The 22,787-nt window shown below is 29.6% G+C and overlaps 2 protein-coding genes across 2 annotated transcripts in view; both read left to right on the top strand.

Annotated features, from left to right (window-relative positions):
• Positions 1–22,787, top strand: part of LOC123296583 (MICAL-like protein 1) — a 284,328-nt gene that overhangs the window by 75,373 nt on the left and 186,168 nt on the right. The window lies entirely within an intron of this gene.
• On the top strand, positions 16,256–21,091 carry LOC123296585. Its single transcript, XM_044878116.1, has 3 exons — positions 16,256–17,516; positions 18,255–18,298; positions 20,982–21,091. Exon 1 carries the CDS (start codon positions 16,321–16,323, stop codon positions 17,422–17,424), a length of 1,104 nt encoding a protein of 367 aa, XP_044734051.1. The 5' UTR covers positions 16,256–16,320; the 3' UTR covers positions 17,425–17,516; positions 18,255–18,298; positions 20,982–21,091.

Raw genomic sequence — 22,787 nt, 5'->3', positions numbered from 1 at the left:
TTATAACATGATTCACCATCAAAATTGACAATATATTTTTTTAAATTTGTGGTCCCACTACATGCTTAATTAGTCGGGCATAACGGGTTTTTTTTTCAATAATTTCTTAACGTTCAAGCTTTAATTTAAATATTTTTTTTCTAATTTCCACCTAGTTTTAAAGATCTATGAAAAAACACATCAGCCATCTACCGTTTTACGATAAAACCAATGTTAAATATGCCCCCCCCCCAATTTTTTCAGAATTCATTTAGACTTTAGACCCATCCAACTTCATTTTAAAAAAAATCAAGCTTTTAATTTAAAATTGGTGCTCGTACATCCTTAGAAACAAGAGTTCGCTAAAAGTGTGAAATTGGAAACGGCAATTTAATATTTTATGAATTTTGGACATATTAGGATTTATTTGAAATAGAACGTATAGTGTCGTTGGAAAAAAACATTTGTTTTCACAGTGTAATCTGCTTTAATTTTTTTAAGGCTGAGAAATTCAAATAAACTCATAAAAAATTCTTTATATTTTTTTCTCAGAAGTCAAATTTATCGATTATCGTTTAATTCAAGTCCTGTTGAAGTCGAAATTATCGATTTCTGTTAGAAAATTAAAGAGGTTAGTTTATTGATTGTTAAAAAGTTTAATTTGAAAAAGGTAGGACAAAAATTTAAATTTTAACAAAATACGTCGTTTCAGCCTAGTTATAACATATTGTCTTTGACCGTTTAATTGCTATAAACAAGTTAATTTTTTCTGTTCAACAAAAGGTCGTATTGTTTTTTTATTTCGGTCAATGACTCGGAAAATAAACGGCTAATGAAAAAATTGAATATCTTGAATCGGTTCAAGATTAAACATATGGCAAATGAAAGAATAAAAAAAGGAAAATTTTCGGCTCCCTTCAATCCTATCAGCAGAACCCCAGTTGTCGACCACTTCGCGCTTTTCCGTTTCAATCATTAATTAATTGTTTAAAAAAATTTTTCATTAACATAAATTTAATACATTAATTTAACTGTTTTTAAGTCCATAGTTTTTTTCTCTTATATAACATTAACTTATGAACGCGGCTGGTTATAGGTTTTTATGTTGTTTTAGGCCTCTCGACTCACCTACTACTGCATAACCGTTCGTAAAAAAAATGTTTAACATCTAAAGTATTTTTTATTGTCTCTAATTTATCAAGAAGCTGCATCCACTACGAAGTTTGCATACAAAATTTTGTGTGAGGTATTTGCAACAAAAAATTACTATCATCATTCATGATGTACTACTTTAAAATCGAAAGAATAACTTTTATCCACCTGTAAAATTTACATACACATTTAAAAAATGAATATTATTATTCATTGGACTGACTGACTGACTCTTCTCATAAATGTGCGATGACTATCTTCTACATTAATATTAAAATCTACACGAAAGAGTACCGAGTAGGAGACAAGGTTACCCGTATTTGGTCAAAACAGTTTAAATAAAATAAAATACCTTGACCCTGACCTTTGTACAACACATAAATGCATTTATTTATATTTCTTGAATTGGAATTTAAGTAGTACATCCATTTTATACACACCAAATTAAAAAACATTTACTAAAATAAAATGCGTGAGTATTTGGGATGGAATGAAAACAAAACACCAGAAGAAAACTGATACAAATCTGTTGGTATTGTTGTCGTTGTTGAGGATCAAAACTGGAATTCTGATTTGTAACCGACCTAAAATAAGAAGGAAGTTTGTGAAGATCCTAGTATTAATCATAAGGGGGAGTTTCTTTAAGAAAAGTTAGACTACACTGGTTTGACACGAAGAAACTGCACAAGGTTTTTCCACTGTTTCTTATAGATTTTTACCCACTCAAACTAGGTAACATTAAAATACTTCTTATCAAAAAATTGGAAATTGTTAGCTGATCATATCCCAACAAGTTATCTGATTAGTTTGTGATAACATCTGTGGAAAATAAAACATGAAAAGCGAAAACGTGCATGGAGGAGTATCCAAGAAGAAGAAAATATTTCAAAGACAAAAAAGTTTTCTTTCAAAAAAAAAAAATCAATAAAAAATACTTTTTAAGAGACAAGCTTTTATTGTACTAAAAAGTAGAAAATAATTTTATCTGTAAGTCACTTATACCCGACTATTTGTAAAAGCTCGAGTCGGTTAATATAAAATATCAAAAATGAATCGGAACGCCTCATCTACTCCACATGCCTAATTACTTTTCGATTCATCCTTGATATTAAGCACCTCAAGCTTTTACGAATAATCGAGTATGAGTGACTTATAGATAAAATTATTTTCTACTTTTTAGTACAATAAAAGCTTGTTCCTTAAAAAGTATTTTTTATTAAAATTTTTAATTTAAGACTAAAAAATGTATTTATATAAAATATGGTGAAATCGATGGGAAAATCAGAACGGCGCAACCTTACCATGCATTCCCATCCAAACTAAATGTGCATGCAATATTTCAGCTCAATCGGTTGAAAATATCTACTTCAAAATTGAGTTCAAAGAATCCACCGTAACATACATACATATGTGTTGCTAGTTAAATAAAAGCTTTTAAAAAAGATAAACTGACCATTTCTCAGATCTTGAGGTCTACCTGTGAATCATGAAGCGAAATATTATTATCGTCTTCACTGATCCATTCAATTAATCGAATTTTCGGTTTTTGGCGTTTTTAAATGATTCAGCACACTAATAAACATATGATTTACCAAAAGTATCCTATGCAGCTAGCTGAAAAAAAAACAACAGACTTGTGTTTTCAAAAGAGTTTACAGAGAGAATGGCCGCGTTTCTTATTTTATAAACACGAATATATTTACGAGGGAATTATTCCGATTATTGGTTCTACAGTCATCTGATTCGTGTTCAATAATTCTTGAACATGGAACATTACATACAAACGTATAAGAAATTTTCTGCCCAAAATGAAAATTTAGTTTTGATTTCTTTAGTCAATTTTGATCGACATTTTAGCGGGTGATCGATCACCATCAGAAAATTAGTTTTCAATGTATTGATTTGAACATACTGTGACCATTTTTAATCATTAAAAAAATAGAATGCTTTCGATTTTTTAACGCCTGGTCAAATTTTCTGTAAAGAAAGATAAACATTTTTATCAGTTATAAATTCGCTTTTTATCACTGTAGGACATTACCATATAATCTTAAAGCTTTTTAAAAGTTGTCTCGAAAACGGAACATAGATTTCACCTGCAATATGGCTTATACTGTTGCCCAAAATATGATGTCATTGATAAAACTACCTCGGAAGATTTTCAGTGTCATTACATAACATTTATGAATCGACAGTATTTTGTGTTTCCAATTAGAAGATAATTGTATTTTTAACGTAATGAAAATTAAATTAAAAAAATACTTTTTAAGGGACAAGATTTTATTGTACTCAAAAGTAGGAAATAGTCTCGTATGAGTGACTCATAGAAGAGCTTGTCCCTTAAAAAATTGTTTTATTTAAATTTTTAATTTAAAAGTAAAAAAAGTATGTATATTAATCAAACATAATAGCAGGTAACTTCAAACATAAGCAGGTTCATTCAGGAAAGTGTTGAAAGTTGTGGATTTGATGCTGAAAAGCGTTTATATTTTTCAAAGAAAAATATCCTTTTTTTGAAAAAATGTTGGATGTGGTTTACCTTTAAATTTTTAAGTTTTAAGAAACTTTATTGAGATAGTTCTATTTTTGTTAAAAGGTAATTTGGTTTGTTTTATACAATACACTTATTTACATTGGTTGTTTAATAATGTTTTAGTTAAAAAATTCTTTTATACTTATAAGGAAACTTGAATATAAAATGCGGAACAATAAAACAATTCATCTTAGATAAATTGTCTTTTTGTGTCCGCATCGCATTGTTGTCTTTTGAGAAACATTTTTGTTATTTGTAAGTAGGATTCCCTACTCATTCTTCGATCATCGAGGCCTTTTTGCTAATTGTCATTTTGGCTAAAACAAAATTGGTGTTTTGTGGGTTGAATAATAATCTATTGTATTACAATTTAGTGTGTGGAGCATGTATGGATGCAATATTTTGGTAAATTGACAAATCCGTAGAAAACGTCTGGAAACTAAACTCTACATGCTTCGAAACACAAAACTGTAAATTTTGATGAAGGGCATAAAAATAATTAATCTCGAATCGATTACTATAATGGCTAACTATCATCGTTTTAAAACAGGCTATTTTACTCTATACGAGAAATAATCTAAAAATATATTCTTATAAAAGCTTAGGCAAAAAAGCAGTCAGAAAATGTTAATGTAAGTTCACAAAATAACAAAGTGAATACTAAAATTCAATTATACCATGTATATATGAAATATATCAAGGTATACTAAGTTTAGTTCCAATTTTGTAACGGCTTAAAATATTGATGCTCCGAACGTAGTTTTGATATATGTGTTCATAAAATCATCTAATTAGTCCATTTCCGGTTGTGTGTCCGTCCGTCCGTCCTTCTGGGCCAATTGGGTCCGTGGGACTCATTTTGTAAACCGTTAGAGATAGAACAAAGTTTAAATGTAAAAAATGTTCCTTATAAAAAAATAAACAACTTTTGACTCAAACATTTTTTCGTAAACATCACTGTTTACCCGTGAAGGAGCAAATTAGGTATTATATAGTATGGATGTATTTTATTAAGTACCTGCTTTAACTGTATATTATTATAACAAATAATATATTCACTGAAGAAGTGAGAAGGAAGATAGTGTTTTTAATTTGTGTGTAAGAGTGGCTATATTTCTTTACTTATATGACGTAAAAAAACAAATGATTGCGTAATAAACACTGTCTATACATGGTATTTCAACAATTAACTCAGTTAATTGTTTTTTTCCACTTGTTTTAATATGTTTTTAAACATCATGAAATAGTAGCAGGGCTACAAAAATTGGGTAATTGCATGGTTTTGCAATTCATTAAATTCATTAATCTTTAAAATTTTTAGTAATTTTTGGAAAAAAATTTTTTTTTTTAAATTCATATTTATTTAAACTTTTAACAATAAAAAAACGTGGTTTTTATCTTATCGAACCACTATTATTTATTGATTGATTTAACAAGTGAAATTTACAAAATTTAAAAAATCCCCCATAAATTTTTCGAATACGGAATCCTAAACTCACACTTGAAACATATCTAAGAACACTCTCCGTTAAATTATCTTTTTTCTTAAAGCCTTTTCCAAACTGAGCCGATTTTGAAGATCATCAACATTTTTTTTGTTTTTTTTGGGTACGAAACACTTAAATTAACTTTCCCCATTAAATTACCCATCAAACGACTAAAAAAATCAAAATCGGTTCATTTGTTTAGACGCTACGATGCCACAGACAGACAGACACACACACATAGCGGTCAAACAACACCCCATTTTTTTAGCTCGGGGGCTAAAAATCATTTGTAAAAATTAAATCTTTATTAGATATATCAAAGAATTTATTAAATTAATTTTATTTGCAAAATCATTTTCATGCAAATATCCAATTATCGTACAAAATATCAGCGCATTTGTTTATTCATCCAATTGACGTCATGAACACGGAGAAATTAATTATCATTATTCGAGCGTTTTCATAAAATTTGAATGAATTTTTAAATGAAATCACTTATCGATTGAATGAAAATTTTGTTTTTCTTACTAGCACTTATTAGCACTAAAGAATCTAATTGAGACACTTTTCAAAAACAGATGAACTCCTGCCCTATTGAGAAAATAATGAAAAACAGTAAGATAATTTCCTGGGTCGATTTTCGGTACTATAAAGTAGACGTTTTAAGATCTTAAAGAGGAGGGCGAAAATTGACATCGAGAAAATATATTTGCTAAAAGTTGGAATTGCTTCAAAGTGCAGGATTGAGGATTTAATAAAGGCCTGCACAAAGACCGAAAAAACGACGCCGAATGATTGAAGAGCTCGATCATAACCTAAGAACTGTTGAATGTCTATAATGCATATTTATAAAAAAGCAAAATTTTTTATTAGGCCTTTGCATTTTGAGACCGTGCTTCTAGACTTTAACGCCAACTAGTTACATATTAATTAATATAGAAATGAAAACCTACTTACCGTGCGTTTAATAATTTTTATCTCGTTACATAATCAATATAATCAATTTAAAAATGAGTCATATTTCACACATAGTGTGGCATTATTAAATAATTTTTGATAATAAATTTCATTGTTTCCTACACAATAAATATTGTGTGAGTGACCTTCAAAGTTCGTAGGCTTGAAAATGATTGCAAAATATTTCATAGTTAACAGACAATGTGGATGTATGATGCAGAAGATGTTCTTTATGATTTTTCATACTCAATTTACATACAATTGTATTTGATTTTGAAACCTTGACATACTCCATCATCCAATTCATGAATTTATGCATATAATAGGTATACATCTTATTCAAAGTTGACAACAATGATATCTATTTAATTGAATATGGCATTACATGAAATAGCAAACCTATGGGTTAATCATTTAATTATGATTATTGAAATAGTAGGAAGCTATATGTGGTTGGTATTTCAAATTAAGGATGTGTGGCCATATAAGTGTAAATAGGGAATGGTGAAGGATGAATTCTTAGAATATGGAAGTAACAGAGGAATTGGCATATACAGTGTGTCGCATTTAAGATAAGACACCCGCACAATTTCGTTATTTATACGAACATCGATTTGAAAATTACATTATTGTTATTATTATTAATGGAAACCTGAACATTAAACTCAGCCTTCTAAAAACTGACAAATAGGGCAAATTCTTAAATTTTTGCCTAGCGCCAAAGATGGTTAGAGATATCGCAAAAAATTATTAGAAAAAGTTGCTTAGAATATTTATGCCCGTATACCGATTTTTATTACTAAATTCGCATCTATAATTTTTCCATTATTTTGATCTGCACTCAAGTTTATTGAAATATTTGAATACATATCACTATTCAATTATCAATTTATCCAGTTTTTACATTCCATAGTTATAAAATTAAAAAATAAACTTGTAATAATTTTGAGTAATGACCAAAATAATGCACAATAAAAAAATACTAATTTTGTCATGGAAATCGGTATATGGGCAAAAAAAAGGTTCTTAGCAACTTTTTCTAATAATTTTTTTCGATATCTCTAACCATCTCTGGCGCTAGGAAAAATTGCTCTATTTGTCAATGTGTAGTTGGCTGAGTTTAAGGTTCACGTTTCTTTTAACTATTATAAAAAATGAAACCCCTTCCCCTTATATTACTGTGCAAATTTTCAAATCGATATTCCAATAAATGACGAAAGTGTGAGAGTGTCTTCATCTTAAATGCGAGACACTATATATGAATATTTATGTTTCCAATCGGTAATACAAATATGGCGGACTTGTAAATTGGAGGAGTAATCCAATCAAACTGCCAGAGCCAATGTTAATTGGTCACAAATTGCGAAGAGCAAACAAAAATATGAGCGTGAAGAGAAAAATATTTCGAAACAGGTAGCGTTTTTTGGTCTCAATTGGCGGCTCCGAACATAACTTAAAAAGTTCGCTAATGTAAAAAATCGGTTCTTTGCAAATAAAAAAAAACTCCAATCGTAAAAAAGTTAAATGAGAAAGTTGTAGGAAAACTATCAAATAAGTTTTCGATCATATAAACGGGTAGAGTAGTTTCCGAGTTTTTGTTTTTATTCTCAAAATTCGAGTTTTACATAAAAATACTTCATATTTACAGGGAGCCCAAAAAAAAAATCCAAGAAACATCGTTTTTGGAAAAATCGAAAATAACTTTTTTCCAAAGTTATAACGATTTTTTGAAGAAAAAAATGTTTTGTTTTCGTAAATCGGCTCCTAGTGCCCGAGGGATGGTCTAAAAAAACGTAAAAAGGCTCTATAATTTCTTCGTTAAAACGACTACAACTATTTCAAAAAAGGAAATCAATTTTTTCAATTTTTCATGTGCTGAAGTCGCTTCTTTTTGCCCGGTTATATTTTTTGTTTGCTGTTCGCAATTTGTAATCAATTCTGACAGGTATTTCCACAATTAACTCAATCAATTGTTTGTTTTCACTTGTTTATTTGTGTAATTAAAATCTAGTTAATAAATAAAAAAATTTAAGGAGGCAATAAATAACGCTTCTCTCAGGAAATACATGTATTAAACACAGGTGACAGAAGCCATGAAATTTAGAAAAACGCCACTTTCTATTAACATCAGTTTAATATTGACAAGTAATTTTCGTAATAAGTTGATTGCATCATATACCATCATATTTATCTGTCACATTTTATTTCCTGCGTACAAAGTATCAACTTGCATTTGAAATAGAAAAATAGGTTTTTTATTTTTTAAAGGTATGTAACTAACATTTTTTATTTATAATATTCCGAAATTTAATTGTTGATAATATGACCTAATCTATTAGTTGAGGAAATAAGACTTTTGAGGTCGGAATTTGAAAGTACCTACCCCTCTAGAAAGTGTGGTTTGAAAATTTATTTTTAATAGTTCGGCTATTACAAACTTCGTGAAATTAGAAAAAATTAGTGCTGAAAATCATGAAAATAGAAAAAAAATAAAACTACTGGATCTCATATTCTTAGCATTTTTTATCCTTTGACATTTTTTACTAATCTTCGCCGTTTCCCAAAAATTCGTTGGTTTGATGAAAATTTGACCAAATTGATGATTATAATGTGGTTTTGATCAAATATCTCATTGGATTTTATATTTTGGACATTTCAAAATAATTTTTTGACAGATATTTTTAGTTAGAAATGCAGCAGTTTTGATCACTTTAGAAACTTAATTAAATAAAAAATATTCTTTTTTACATAATTTTTATTATGGTTTGTTATTTTAAGATTAGTAATAATTTAATTTTTTTTAAAGCAATTATCCCGATAACGACCAAAGCTACAAGGGAGTTAATTTCTATCGGCATAATGAAATGAAAGTTTTAATTCGAGCATTTTTTCTACAAGCGTTTTTCGCCTGTCAGCATCCATTGCATGCCATTAGACTTAAATGATATGAATATAAAAAATCAACTATATTTAATATTGTTAACTGACTGTCCATACAATTTATGATACCAGAAAAGTAGTTATAAAGTGATTGATGAGAAAATATTGTCAATATTAGAAATTGAAAGTTGATAGGTTGTGATACATTTAATTAACCACAAAAACAAAGTAACCAGTTGGTTGGTGAATTATTATTAAACGAAGGTACTACCATGGTATAGACTGTGGTGTAACGAAGGGGGTAACAAAAATAATAAATGACAACAGGATGTTTTCAATATTATATTACATATTATGATTATTATTAAATGTAAACCTATATAAAATATAACTAACCATAATTATTTACTTGTTTATTTTTATGCAATATGTCAGGTGAAATTGTTTACAAGTTACATTCAAGTTAAATTCGTTTTGTTAGCCGACCGTATGTACTTTTATAGGCCTAGAGCCAGCCATAGTAAAGGGTGTCCCAAAAACAGAGAAAGAAAAACATAGGTTATTTAATTGAAAGTATATTTATTTATTAAAATTTTCTGAAGTGACAACTTCTTTAGGCACGTTAGGCACTTTTGGGATGGGGAAAAAGCACTGATTTCGCGTGACCATCTTGCAAAGAATTAAATACTAAACGCTAAAATTTCAATTTGAATTCAACTAGCCTGGTAGAGCAAGCGCTAGATAGAGTTGAGTGTGCAAAAATCGAGGACTGCATTTTGTCAATTGATTCTTGTTCAGAAAAGCTTGTAGATTAATATTCCAGATGCTGTCAGAAACTCTGTTGGTCCAATTTTTGTATACTCCTCCCCCTCCACGGAAACATTCACTTGTCAATTTTTTGATCAAAATACAGCTACCCGAGGCCTAAATTGTTTGATTCTAAGGCTTCAATTTTTAATTGTTAAATTTGTTGATGGTTAAAAAAACATAACAACGGATATCTCGTACTATTAAGCTTCGAATATCCACATCAATGTATCTTCATTAGTTTTAACCTTTCTACCCACTTACAATTTTTCTAGGCTCTCTGAAAAATAAGACTACCGCTTTGAAAAATTGCATAAATGGAAACGATACTTAGCAATGCCTTCTTAAATTTTCAGTGGTTCTGAAATGACTCTCCAATACTACCCCCTAACTTAGCCCTATAATGTATTCAATAGTTGAAAATACTTATGTTAAAGTCGATGTCATATTATTACCAGACAGACCACTTTCAAATTGTTATTATTAATTTGCGAAAAAATTTATATCGTTAATTTTATACATATTAGATTTTTCTTTTCGTTTCACTTTGAAAATGATTTAAATATATGTACTATTATTATATATTCATTCAAGTTTGCATCAACATTGAATTTCCTCCGAAGGAAATGGCGCTATTGCTTTTGTACTGATGATGGCATTTTGAAAAAAATTCTTCAAATGTTCATCAATCCTATCTGATATGACCATCGTTAAAATTTATATATATACAGCGTGTCTCCTTTAGTTGGCTCCATATGGGAAACTTTCTTATTATAAGGGTTACGAAAAAAAGTTATTCTTAATAAAAATCTCTGATTTCGAAAATATTTACAATCTTTTTCAAAACAAAAACTATGTAACGCCAAGCAAAATTTGTTTCAGAACGTCAAAATTTGAAAAATAACTTTTAATATAGCCTGAACCTCAATCGATTCGAAAAGTGACAACAACCCATAATTCTCAATTTATGCGCTCTAAATAATTATCTTCCGATTTCAAGTGCATTCAAATTAACTTAACGAGGTCAACCTTGAAGATAACAAAGTACGTTTTTAAAGCACACAATTTAATTTATCTGGTTCGATCTTCTAATTTTGCTTTAAAATTACTTATATTTAGCAAAGTTATAAAATAGAATGAAATTGTACAAATTCACTCGAAAACACACTTCAAAGTTCCCAAGTTTGGCCTTGTTAAGTTGATTTTAGTAATAAAATATTAAAAATAATAAAATAATCTAAATTGGAAGTGCTAATTCAGGAATCAAAAGTGAAAACTTATCAATTTGACTAAATTCTGTTCCACATGATTGAATGCTCCATCTTTATTAACTATAAAAGTATAAAATAAAAAAAATTGAATTAAAATTTCTTTGAACAATGAATATGTACATACTTATTTATTATTTATATTATAATATTTATTATGATGTAATTAATATTACGTTTTATTAAATATAAATATGTAGTATATAATACACAATTGAATTCATTTGAATTGGACTGTGTGTTTATATCAACTATTATTTATTGTTTGTTATGTCGGTATTATCAGAATCAGAATACAATTACATTATAAAAGGAACATATAATTTTACGGATATTGATTTACCCAAAGTTTATTGATTGATTTTAGAAAGTTATATATCCTCTGGTTGATATTACAATATATAATTAATCATGTATTTACTTCATATTGTTATTTTATACGAGGTTTTCTTTTTTAAATATTGACAAGGCCCGTAAAGTTTTGATTTTTAAACTTAATCGTTTAAAATTTATTGTTCTTGAATTCGCACCGTGTATACGTTTTATTTCAGGAGTTTAGTTGGTAATGACACACTACTTTGTTATTCTAATTTTATGGATGGACATATAAATCTATGCTTTTTATATTATGGTTTACATTGAAAATTTAATACTATTATTTTCTAATTTTAAATAAGTTATTATATTAATTTTCATTTAAAACATGCTATGCAATTTCGTCTCTATTTTCATAAGTTCTAAAGTTCAATTACTTAGTTGTAATTATTCAATATTTTTTATTTGACATTTACAATGCCAATTACATGTTCAGAATTGAAAAATAGTCATTGTAAATAAAATGTGTGATTTATTGCAAATTTCATTAGATAGCAGCGCTGCGATCGATTCAGTTTTCAAAAGAAGCTCTCAAATTGCGGCAAAGAACAAAAATTTTTCAAGAATAAAAAATATGTATGATTATGAATCACTTCCTCGTATAAAATAGCCAGTTGATATTTATTTTCACTTGTTTTGATTGTCCAATCTGTTTTCGAATTACCTTTACGGGAGGAAACTGTAAAAAATCACTCTGTATATTTATTGAATAGATTTTGGTTCCTATTAAAATATAACCTTTAAAATATTATATTATCAATTGAAATCATTTCAATACAAATTCAAGAGCATTATGAGAGAAAAGTAAAATTGTACATCAATAAAAAAGAATCATGTATTAAATAAAAATAGAAATTATTCAAAATTTCAAAAAAATTTCATGTAACGTCCATGGACCACATTTCATTTTTATTGTACATTTTTGTAATAAAAACACTATTATAATACATATAATATTTTATTTTATTAGTCAAGCTACTGCTGTCGCTTTCACTTATCGAACAAATAGCTTGGTTTTTGTATTTTTTTCCGACTTTATTTATAATTTGATTTTTTTCCTATTATAAGAATTATTTTTTTTTTTGGACGTATCAAAATAAATTAGTGATTACAGTGCACATTTCTTTAATAATGACCTTAATTTCAATTTCTAATACGTACAAGACAAGTGATATGATTGGCCTTCAGTCTTTGACAAAATAAATACCTTTTAAAGTCCGGTTGGTTTTCTTAAAAATTAGGTAAATCTGATACCAATTAGATTGGTTAACAGATCGATGTAGTTACCTATATTGATTTACACCGGCCCATATGGTATCAACAGACCTACACCAATCTGTCAACTAATCGAATTTGGTATCAGAAGAAAGAAAATGCATGAAACTTTATGAATTTTGAAGTTAGAAATGCAAAAAATGATATATGAGCTCAGTGTTCAAAACAAAATTAACTGTATTACATACTATTTTCAAAAAATTCATTCTTCAAGGGGCAAATGGTTTTGAAAGTTTATATGAAACGTTGTCACTTTTTAAGGTTGGAATGTACAAATTGATTTATGTGCTCATGGCTTAAGAAAGAAGTATACTGTATTACTCATTATATTATATTTCATTCTTTATAGGAGCACACCGAACTCCATCACCGAATGCCGCCTTATTTTCCAACGTTATGTAAATAAAGTTGATCTTTATGGGGAAACTAAGCGCAGGCAAGCGGGTTAAAGGGTAGCATTTGAGTCTTCAAAGTTGACATTGTGTATATGGAGGGGATAAGTGAGATAAAAGTAGGATCTTTAAATGAATTAATGATTCACTAAGTGAATCATTATCACTAGCGAATGAGAGCAAAGTATACTGTGTAACTTTTTTCTTCGTTATTTAAAGGTATTTTTCAAAGGGAGGTAAGTGAAGTTGATGTTTAGAGAGCGGGCTAAGCGTGTTTAAAATTAGTTCTCTCAATGAATCAATGATTCATTAAATGAAACATGTAAGGAATACATTGAAATGAATCATTATCGCGAGCGAAGCCGTAGGCAAAAGCTAGTAATCAAATAAAAAAATATGCATTCGTGGAAAGACTATAATGAAAATCCTGTCCTGTGTCACTGTCACTCCTTGTCGTGGCGAGTAGGCTTAGTAATTGGATCTCGAACGTTGGATCAAAACTTGCTAGATAACAGGCCAGCAAGATCAAAGGGAACAGATCCAACGAAGCAAAAGGTGACCCGCAGGCCTCGACTTTATTACAACTTCAAGCGCTAAAAACATTACGTTGTGATGTACGTATGACATGACGTAAACAAATTGTACCTCTTGTTGGCTAACTCTATCCTTCGGATGTGTTTCACGTTGCAATGGATTTAGGCTTTTACACACACATAAATCACACTAAATCGTACGAAAGAACTTCACTTTTTAATATTCTCTTGGCTATCAAGGTTGGGCTCTGCTGGAGATACTATTTGAAGTGGCAGAGGTGGTGCCTGGAATAGGATCCTGTAGCTTACTTCGGGAAGCTTCGTTGACGCTCGTCAAACTACCAAAAGTAGAATTGCAATAAGTCCGATCACAGGCAGCTAAAGAATTTTACAGAGGTATTTCTTTCTTATGTACACTCTGTGTCACACAAAGTACACGTGTTGTACCGTTCTAGGTGTTATAACTATAACATTACATGTGAAATACATGTAATGTTATAGTTATAACACCAAGAATGGTTTGTTTAACTTTTGCGTTTATTTTGATTTTCAGTATATACACACATCTAAAAAATCTATTTAAAAAAATAGTAGGAAATAATGGAAAAAGTGCACAATATGAATATAAATGAAAAATCGAGCCAAAACTTATGTTTTAGGGAGTATCCTAACTCCCAATCCAATATCACCGAAATATATTTTACACCTTCAGAAAAGGATATCTTTCCGCAGTCTTTACCATCTTTATCCAAGAACGAGTCAATTCCCATTACAGAAATTGCATCAAACGTAGGAAATGAAGGACATTCATTTAAAAGGCCACGTAAGCGCACAAAAGAAAGGATAGCTAAAAGAAAGATTGCAAAAAAAAATGCCAGGCAGAGAAAAAAATTTGCATACAGAGAGGCAATCTTACAGAGGTTACAGGCGTACAGAGATGCTGACAATCTTCCTCCACACCAGTCGATACAAGTAAAATTTGATAGAGATGTCAAAAATTCGGGGGTCAGCATACCTGTAGGAGATAGTACTACTGATACGATATTAGCTTTTCCTGAAAAGTCGATAGCTTCAAAGGAAAACACAAAACACTCAAGTAACACATGTGACATACTAAATCGATCTTTTGAAAATCTTCCTAAGGTACATAACGAAGAGTGTGAGACAGTAACACGCCAATCTTTCTCACAAGGAGATTTGATGGAAAAAATGATTGAAAATGTAAATATGAATATAAATAAAAAATATGACCAAACCATAAGCTTTAGTAAGTCACCTGACCTGCAACCAAATACCAAAATAAAAAATTTCATATATGAAAAAAAGGATATTCTTTCGCAATCTTTACCCCTGTCATCAAAGGAGGGGTGGAGGGCAATCATTCCAGCTGTTGCATCAAGTAATGTACGAAGTGAACGGTATTCACTCATGACACATTGTATACGTTCAGAACCGACGATACTTAAAAGAAAAGGCCAAAGGCCGAGGAGAAGATCTGCAAAGATAAAGCCAAAACAACAAGAAAAACTTGTAATGCCAGACAATACCACTGAAACTGTGATTATTCTTTCTGATTCAAATGATAACGAAATGGACAATGCCAATATTTTCGCACGCAGATCTCCGCATATGTTAATTGAGCAAGAAGTTTGTGACGGAGAAACCAAACGATTGATGAAGAGCACTCCTATACAAGGCAATACCGCTGATACTGTCGTTACACTTCGCGAACTATCAATTGTGTCGCATGAAAACGTAAACTCTTCAAGTAACTCATGTGACATAGCTTACAGAAATTTTAAAGACCTTGCTCATCTTCAAAACGAAAACCATAAGAGAGTGGCGAGGGTTGAAAGTATAACCGATACAAACGGTTTTAAAATTCCCGTAAACGTGCCTCCGAATCTATCTGTTATGCAAGATTTTGGCAGAGATTCAAAACAGTCAAGGATGAGTGTCCCTGTTCAAGACAATACTAAGAACACGGAAGTTACTCTTCCCAAACTATCGATGGCTTCGCAAGAAAATATAAATCATACGCACAATCCATTTGATATAATATATAGAACTTTAGAAGAACAGGAAACTACAAGGCTTTCAGCCAATCCGTATAACCTAAGCGACAGAATCTTTAAAGCAAAGGAAAATATAAACCATTCAAGAAACTCGGTAGGCAGAACCTTTGGAGACTTTTCTGAGATACAGAACGAAAATTGCGAGGCTATGAAAAGAGTTGCAAGTAATAACGGTATGAACGATTTTTATCCTTTCGTGGACAATCCTGCACAGTTATCCTTCATTCAAGAAGGTAGAGAGTACGAACGGCTGAAGATGAGCACTCCATTACAAGACAACACTTCTCTCACTTTTTCGGAATTGGCGAGAATTTTCAACGAAAACCATACAAGGAACCAGAGTGATACAAACTGCTACAGCAACTTTGCAGTCGTTTCTCAACTACATAACGAGGATAATCCTGCACATTCATCCATTATGCAAGAAAGCAGACACTACAAACGACCGAGGATGAGCACTCCATTACAAAACAGTACGTCTCTTACTTTTTCCGAATTGGCGAAAATTTCTGAGGAAAATTACATAAGGAACCCAAGTGATACAAGCCAAAGAAACTTTGCAGGCGTTTCTCAACCACAGAACGTGGCTAGTGGATGTGCGTTAAGCATGCCCATACAAAAGAATAAAACCAACACTGTTCCTTTTAATGACCTTCCAAGAGTCTCAATGGAAAACATAAATCTTCTCAAGAACCAATGCGACATGGTATACAGTACTTCTTTGGTATTACCTCTGGTACAGAACGAGAAATTTAAGGCAGTAAAAACGATAGCAAGTGGCAATCAAACAAAAATTGCTAACCTTCTTGTGAGCAGGCCTCCATATATGTCTGTTGAACGAGAAGACTTTGAAAAAAATGACGACCGGCTAAAGTTCAACAGACCTGAACAAGACACTACTTCTCTCACTGAATTAACTCTTCCCGTAGTATCAAGAGCTTCAAGAAGTGATTGTGAAATATCTCTTTGTCATTCTTTAGATTTACCTCAGGAATGTAAAAATGAATTTATAGCCTCAAAAAAAGTAGTAGGTGAAATAGTTAACCGTTCCTTGAGAATACCTCCACATCTATCGAATGATGTAGAAGATTTGAGAAAAGAGGCCTGCCGAGAGGGCAAATCAACAAGTTTAGCGAGTACTAGTGGTCAAACAAAGATCACGAGAAAATCACAAGTTTTAAGCAAACGAGATTTACAAATTGTTTTTAGATCAGTTAGAAGAGGTGGAACAATTAGATACGAAGAGGCTTCTGCTTTAAGAAAGCACATTGTAGAAGAGATGAAAAAGGCTATGAATAACTCAAGAACAGAACTTCGTTTTCGTAAAAGTGGTATTGTAGATCCTGGTTGGTTTTTAGTAACGGCCGATGATGAGATATCAAGAGATTGGCTCCTCACTGAATACCGTCCCTCTTCAATAAATGGAATTTGTTTTTCAGCCTTTACACAGAAGGCTGCTCAAAGAATTGTGAGAATCGGTTTTGAGTTGAGAACTAGAGATATAAATATAACAAAGGTTATCGAATTATTAAAAATTCAAAATCGTCAATTAAATATCGATAGCTGGCAGTTCTTACAGAAAGAAAGAAGCAAAAAAAGGTGTTTTCTCACGTTTGGAGTGGATAAGGAAGACCTACGTAGATTAGAGTCGGCTAAGTGGACGCTGTATTACGAATTATTTACTTTGAAAGTTCGCAAGCTTTCATCGTGAAACACAGAAATTTTCTCGAAATATGGGGCTGACTTGCAAACAATTTTTCGCAGTTCTTACCTCTCTGCATTGATGACAAAAATGATAAAAATGTGAGTGAAATATATCTTGCGCACGAGAAAGACGCCCTTGAGAAAGGAGGGGTATCGATAAGGGCTTATTTCCGTACCAGAATAACGAAAATAAAAAGTTATACAATTTGATGTTTTCTTTATATATTCTGAAAGGATTCTGTGCCTAAAGAAATAATTTAGACAAAATTACAATTAATAGATAGGACATCAAACTTTAGCTCAACTATAATTTTTGCTCAAAATTTTACATTTTCAGTAACTTTTTAACATATTTGATTATGTCAGTTAGCCTCTCGATACTCCTCCTTTGTGGCGCAATCTTCATCAAAACTATGAATTAATATTTGAATTGCAACCGATTTGTTCATGCAAGAGAGCGTTCTATCGATGAACCTCAAAGTGTTGACCAACCATATCTAGTATTTATATAAGTAGTCTTTTTACTAAATCCCAGTTAGTAACAGTATCTAAACAATATCAAAAATTGATTTATCGGCACTAACGAGCGCTCAGTTCGACCGAACACAGCCATTGTTTGAACCGATTTCAAGTTTAGAATTGTTATTTGAAGGCTGGTTTAATTACTGTAACTAATATTATTTATACAGAACACAGAGGCACTGTATATCTTTCGAAAACATTCAAGTTTTTTACAAATTAAGAAGAGGATTTCTGTGGATTGTATTATGCTTTTTTTAAATTAAATTTTCATTATGTAATGTATAAAATAGTAATATACCCGTTTTTTTGTTTCAGGTAAATGAAAATTCATTATCATTCCAATGTGAACAGTATAGTATGTAAGTGTTAATATTAATAAAATTTTTATAATGGAAAAAGGGCACATTTACGGGGCAAAAATTATCAATATTAATCACTTATCGGCCCTAAAGAATAAGAGAAATTTTTTATCTCCGACTAATTTTGAACCGTTACAAACGTTACTTAACAAAATTGTTTCTCATAAAATGCGTTGCCTGTAGCTCCAAAAATGAGCTTTTACCGATACATATTTCTCTCTTTGAACTTATACTTATCTTACAATTTTGAATTATCGTTTTTATTCTTCAGTCATATTTAATACAAAAACATGTTTGATTTTCATGTTGAGTTAGTTAATTCGGTTTGATTTATATGATGACAACCTGATGTTCAGATTTCATTCATAACTTTCACACAGGCTTGTAATTGTCTTATTTATTTATTTATTTATTATCTGATATGCTATTATTATAATGAAATTGTAAAATTAATTAATTGTCGTTTTGATTTATTAATTTCATATGATTGTGAAATTTTATGCAAATTCATCGTAAAATTATATATAATCAATATTTATTACGTGCTTAAAATAAAACGTTTGAAGTTTTACGAAACTACCACGTCTGTGGCTTGTCTCATAGTAATTGCATTCGGATTATACAGTGGTAGAATGAAATTCTAAGAAAAAAATCCTTTCAGTAGATAAATCTTTTCGTTCCAAAATTTTTGAAATTTTATAACTCATGAAAAAATAGACCGAAAATTTTAAAGATCCGGAGTATTGTTGCAATTACGAGTTGGTAAGGTTGAGTTTGTCGATTATTGATGGTTGAATTATGAAGTTTTCAGCCCATGCGTTCAAAAAATGGGACACTATAACAGAAATTTTTTTCCGTCTATTTTTTTCGGATCTATTTTTCCCAAATTTGTTCAGTATACTGAATACAAGTATTTTTCTACCATATTAAACAATAACATTTTTAAAAAGTTGAAGACAGTAAAAAATTTGTCATTTTTTCTTTCGTTTGTCATTCTGTTTTGAATATGATTTGAGCTAGGTTAGATTATATTGGCTGTCCACTATAATGGTTATATTTTTATATTGGGAGGACAGACTTAGGCTATAGAACCCATTGTGATATCATATATGCGTTTTACCACCTTTCCGCTGATAATTTCATTTATGAGCTACTCAATTATTTTTAGAGGCTGAGTGCAACTCCTTCACGCATATACCATGCACTACACCAGCCCATCACACTATTAATTAAATTAATTTTGTTGCGACGGCGGAAATCGAACTCACTACCCTAAGGATACCGTGGACGGAAATTGTTACGCCTTAACCAACTGAGCTAATAGGGCGACATGATTTGAGCCATATTAGCTCAAATCATTTAATTTTTAGAATAACCAAAGTTGTAAAAGAAAATAGAACTTAAGACAAATCATAATCTTCAAATTTTTTTCTAGTTTAGTATTTATTTATAGAGGTATTTACATTCAATATTCTAAAATGTTAGAACTCTTTGATCATATATAACTCTAATAAATAAGTATTAAAAAAGGCTACTAGGAAATATTGTCGTAAATTTTTTTTTCTAAAAACAAAAATTTCAGTTAACAAATTCTCCCAATGACCATCGATAATTAACTAAGTGTCTCTAGTTAATGGTACGTGGTTAAATAATATAAAAAGAGAACCATTAAAAAAAATTCATCCAAATCGGAGCTGCTGCTATTAAGGACTTCCGAATAAAAACATTCATTAATCTATCTGGGGACCTTGTTCAATTGAAATATAAAACCGTTGATTGTTTTATAATTATTATCATTAATCGGTAGTAGTTTTAATTTTTCTTATCACGGGAAATTTATATTTAAATAATCATAAATTAAATTGCTTACAGCAAATGTTTTTAAAGTATCATTAGTTCATTAGAAAACATACCATGAAAGATAACATAACATACGATACGTTATAATATTATTTACGAAGTGTTCAAAGAGTTCTAGTATAATTCTTTAATTGCTGCAGAACGAAAACTTGCCAAAAGTTATAACTAGAATGGTGACAAAAAAATATAGAAATTAACCAACAATAAAAATGGATATCTATGTATTTTATTTTAGTTTCATTATCTAATTTTACGTTTTTGCCAGTATCTATTTTTTGCGATTTTATCGATATGCTTACGACTCTTATTTAAGTCAAAAGAAATGTAAAATTGAAACTATTCAAATTGTCATTACTATAACATAAGTATATGTAAGTCACATATAATTTTATAGTTATTACACCTAGTATGGTATAATACGTGTATTTTTTGTGGCACTGTATTTAATACTGTGACATTTGTATGTACAATAATACGTATACAAACACACAACTAGACAGATTCATATGCTGAAAGAATATTTTAATTTATCTTTTCAATAAATTGGGAAATTGGGGCTCTTTTCATTTCCTTGGTTCCCAAAAATTAGTATAATGTATTCTTGAGTTATTCCTGAAAATGCTCTGCAAAAAATTTGTTAAGTTCTGATGTGTCACTTTAAGTCAACTGTTACATTTAACCTATGCTTAAAATTTATTAATTTTCGAGTTAATAGATTCATAACACATGACAGCCTAATTTATTAATTTTTGTCTATTTAGTAATCAGAGGTTGAAATATTATTAAGAATACTCCTGAACCAATTTTTTCTGTTTATTTTCAGCACTTTGTCAAAATTTGAAGATTCGTTTCATAGCCAAACTTGTCATTTGTACTTTGGAAAGAAAACAAAAAAATTTTAAAAAACACAAATTTTTCAATTCTTCATAACGGTTCAAAGAAGATAAGCTTTACTACCCATTATAAGGATCAAATGTGACATAAAATATAAACATCAAATTAAAGAATTATTTTAGACTTCACCAACATATAGTTAAGTTTTCATAAAAAAATAACCCATGGTAAAATAATTTTTACCATCAAAATTTTTCTTTTTGTCGTAATTATTCAAGAATTTATACTCAATTCGTATTTATTTCAAAATTGTTTAAGAATGTATATTTATTTCGTCAAGTTTCAAATTAATTAAAGAATTTATATTTATTATTTTATTAAATTTCAAAATTTTTCGATTATATTAATATTTATTTTATCTAATTTCAAAATTATTCTAGAAATTATATTTATTTTATCTAGTTTCAATATTACTTAAAGAATTTATGTTTATTTTGTCTAGTTTTAAAATTACTCAAGAATTTAAAAATTTGGTTTGTCAAATTTCTAAAAATCTCATCTTTAGAATCATATATCTTTAGAATATAGCTGACAAATTTTATATAGCTATAAAAATTGTAAGGAAATATTATTTTTAGAATGCAAATAAAATTTATATTATAACTTTTCATTTATTTCATCGCAATCAGTTTGGAAATTTTTTAAGATTTTACTTTCCATCAGATTTAGATTTACCGTCTAAAAAAATCTGAAAAACACCCCAATCCAGGCAAATTCGGCCTATATTTACTCAACCCAACGCAATTAGTGACTTGGGGTGGTTTTGGTAGCCTGTTTATAATCTGACAGTGACACAGCGTTTAGAGAGGATAGACTTGTCAAGCATTAAGAAACTTAAAGATTGTAGTAAGGAGAAAATTCTTTTATTGGTAAGTACTGGGAGAAGAAATGGAAAAGGTATATAAATTGAAAATTACTAGATAGAAATGAAATATTCAATTTTTACATTTTTATTTTGCATTTTTGTTTTGCATCAAAACTTTGCTATAATATCTACTTCTGTACTTAGCCAACTTACTAAACCCAATAACAATATATGTGTCTTATTTTTTAAAGGAAGTACGCACAAATATACCTATTAGTTATTACATTCAAGGTCACACATGAAAAAAAAAATTTAGACCCCATTATATTTATACAGAATAATTATATACTTTACTGGTTTTTCTGTTTGGTTCATCTGTATACATATTATAATTTGGCACAAATCAAAAACAACAAAAATTTTTTTGTTTAGCTTAATCATTAATTATAAATGTTGGTAGTTGATTTTATAAAAAGTGTAACTTGTAATTGTTTTGGTCTGTACTAGAAACCAATATTTATTCAAGATACATCAATAAACAGGGTGGTATGTTAGTTTTAATAAGGTAATAATAATCCAAATGGTGGACGAGTATAATTGTATAAAAGTTAGGAGCTTTAATTTTAATACGTAGTCACAGCCAGTGTTGGCATTAATCGGCTAATTTTTCAATCGAATATTATGTTTGATTATTTTCAATATAGAATTTGTGATTTTGTACCAAAAATAATTAAAAATTATTAAAATTAATTATTCTTTGCTCTTCAGCTTCAAATTCCTTTTTTACTATGCAAAACCTAAAGTAAGATGTTGATCAAAATCTTGTGCAAAGATACATACATGTCTTTTATCGTATTTTCCTTTGTTCCTGAGAAAACTAAGAAAATTTCAATAAGAATTATTTTAATATAAAATTTTACAGTAAAAAAA

Source organism: Chrysoperla carnea, chromosome 3, assembly GCF_905475395.1.
Source record: "Chrysoperla carnea chromosome 3, inChrCarn1.1, whole genome shotgun sequence".
NCBI classification, from domain to species: Eukaryota; Metazoa; Arthropoda; class Insecta; order Neuroptera; family Chrysopidae; genus Chrysoperla; species Chrysoperla carnea.
This window is presented reverse-complemented; position numbering and strand designations above follow the sequence as displayed.